Raw genomic sequence first — 2,194 nt, forward strand, 5'->3', positions numbered from 1 at the left:
TTTTTTCTAAAGCTATGGGTGTTGTTTTTATTGGCTTTCTATAGTGTAGTATATGCTTGTATGCGCATGTATGAATGTTAGTAAATATCAATTTCGCTGTGAAGTGAAATACTTATTTTAAATTTGATTTTAACTATCAAATGCTAAGAAAGATTATTTTAGATTAACACATTTTATCATTTATTATTTAATTATTCTCTTTAAATTCAATTTTTATTTGGGAAATTTTGTAGATGTTGTGGGCTTATTAATTTTTCTTGTAATGTAATATATAAAAAGGCTTAAGGGTTTATAATTAAAAGAGTTTACTTAAGTACTTTTATACACAAAATAATATAAAAAGCTATAAACGTTATGTAAGAGATATATTGGGATTAATATATATATATACTTTAAAGATATATAGTTTATTGTACATACATGAGTTTTTTGGTTAGTTCGGGCTGCATAAGCTGTACATAGTCAATAAATAGTTCACTTCTCTAATTGGATGTATTGCTAGTCCATAATCATGACATCAGAAAGCCCATACGGATAAATAGAATTTTTAACCATTTTTAACCATTTGTTTTGTATAAAAAATATTTTTCAGTGTACGCGTATTCGCAATAAAATCGTAATGAGTTGGTATTATATACTTTAATGAAGTAAAAGAATAAAAAACTGCTGTTATAACCAAATATGTATATATGTATGGACAGCACGATGATTTGCAAATAAATCAAAAAAATCTCACGCAGAAGTTACTGAATTGATAGATACAAAATTGGGCTTAACATTTCGCTGAGCTTGGCTTTTACTATAAAAGATTTAGACTTGTTCTATTTCGGCATCATTCTGAAGAGAAAATTCGATCGCAATAGTTCGCAAAATGTTCAAAGCGGTGGTTTGTGTTCTGTATCTATTTGCAGTAACAATATCGGCATACGATTTCAAAGATGCTGACTTTAGTAAGGCTCTGCGATATTCTTTGATCTGTTATGGAAATTGATAATCAAAAAAATTATTTCTTAGATGAATATTTGTTTGATGAGTTGCAAGCCGATTACGAAGAAGGATTTGATACTATCGTCCGTCTACGTCGTGATACTGAAGTAACTGAAACATCAACTCCGGCTAAAGAGTCTAAAGAATGTGGAAAGCGTGATTGGAAGAAGGATGGTCTATGCTGTACAGGCGATAAATTTGACATGAAACACTTTGAGGTTTTTAAAGAGGCTAAAAAACAGTGTTACGCTGAAGTACGCGGCAATAATTGTAAGTTGAAAAAAAGTTGGTATAATAGCAAAAAACGATATATGTATAATATATTTATACATTAATTTTGTTTAGCTGATGATTCCTTTGATCCATTTGATTGTCAAAAAATGCAGCAAGTGAAAGAGCAAGTCGTGTGTGTTAGTGAATGTGTTGCAAAGAAATTGAATATTGTGGACGAAACCGGTGCCCTTAATCGGGATGTTCTTCTTACACACTTAAAATCAAAAATAGGTGATTCACAGTGGAAAAAAGATGTATTAGAGAGTTATGTGGATAAATGTGCGGGTGAAGCTAAGGAAAAAACAGTAAAGAACTCTTCTGAGGAAGTTAATAAGTGTAATAGTCAACCAATGACATTCCATCACTGTCTATGGCGTGAATTTACAAATGGCTGCCCTGTTGAATTACGGGTTGACTCTCCTAAATGTTCCAAAATTCGTGTGCGTTTAGCAAAAGGAGATACTTCGTTCTTAAATAAGCACTTCCTTCATCATTATCATCATGGACGTCATGAAGAACAAGTTCAATAAATTGATAATTAAGGATTGAAATTGAAGACCTCATTTAAGACTAATTGGATCAAATAAAAGCATTTAAAAATAAATCAGAAATTAATTAATATACTAAAACTACACATATAGTATTAGAATAAGTGAAAAGGTAGCATTCTTTTGGAAGCATAATTTTTTTTTGATGTATATGATTAGGCAATTGTAAAGAATTGCGTACAAAAAATGTTATGGATCCTTTAGTTTTCAACTGAAGGCAGTTATGAAGCCGATTAGTTAACTGAAAATTATTTTGTTTTTATATCTTTTTAAATGAATGAGTTCTTTAGTAATTTAAGTATCACATTAAAGCGACTGGATCCTGCGTGTTGCATGTGTTCTCTTTAATCCAACTTATTTTCGTCATTTTAAATAATTCCATCCAT

General features: G+C 30.2%; 1 protein-coding gene across 1 annotated transcript; it reads left to right on the forward strand.

Annotated features, from left to right (window-relative positions):
• Window positions 1–810: 810 nt before the first annotated feature.
• Window positions 811–1,854, forward strand: LOC119666494. Its single transcript, XM_038075773.1, has 3 exons — window positions 811–950; window positions 1,015–1,257; window positions 1,333–1,854. The coding sequence occupies exons 1-3, from the start codon at window positions 872–874 to the stop codon at window positions 1,788–1,790; spliced, it is 780 nt and encodes a 259-aa protein (XP_037931701.1). The 5' UTR covers window positions 811–871; the 3' UTR covers window positions 1,791–1,854.
• Window positions 1,855–2,194: the final 340 nt, after the last annotated feature.

Source organism: Teleopsis dalmanni, chromosome 1, assembly GCF_002237135.1.
Source record: "Teleopsis dalmanni isolate 2A chromosome 1, ASM223713v2, whole genome shotgun sequence".
Lineage (NCBI taxonomy): Eukaryota > Metazoa > Arthropoda > Insecta > Diptera > Diopsidae > Teleopsis > Teleopsis dalmanni.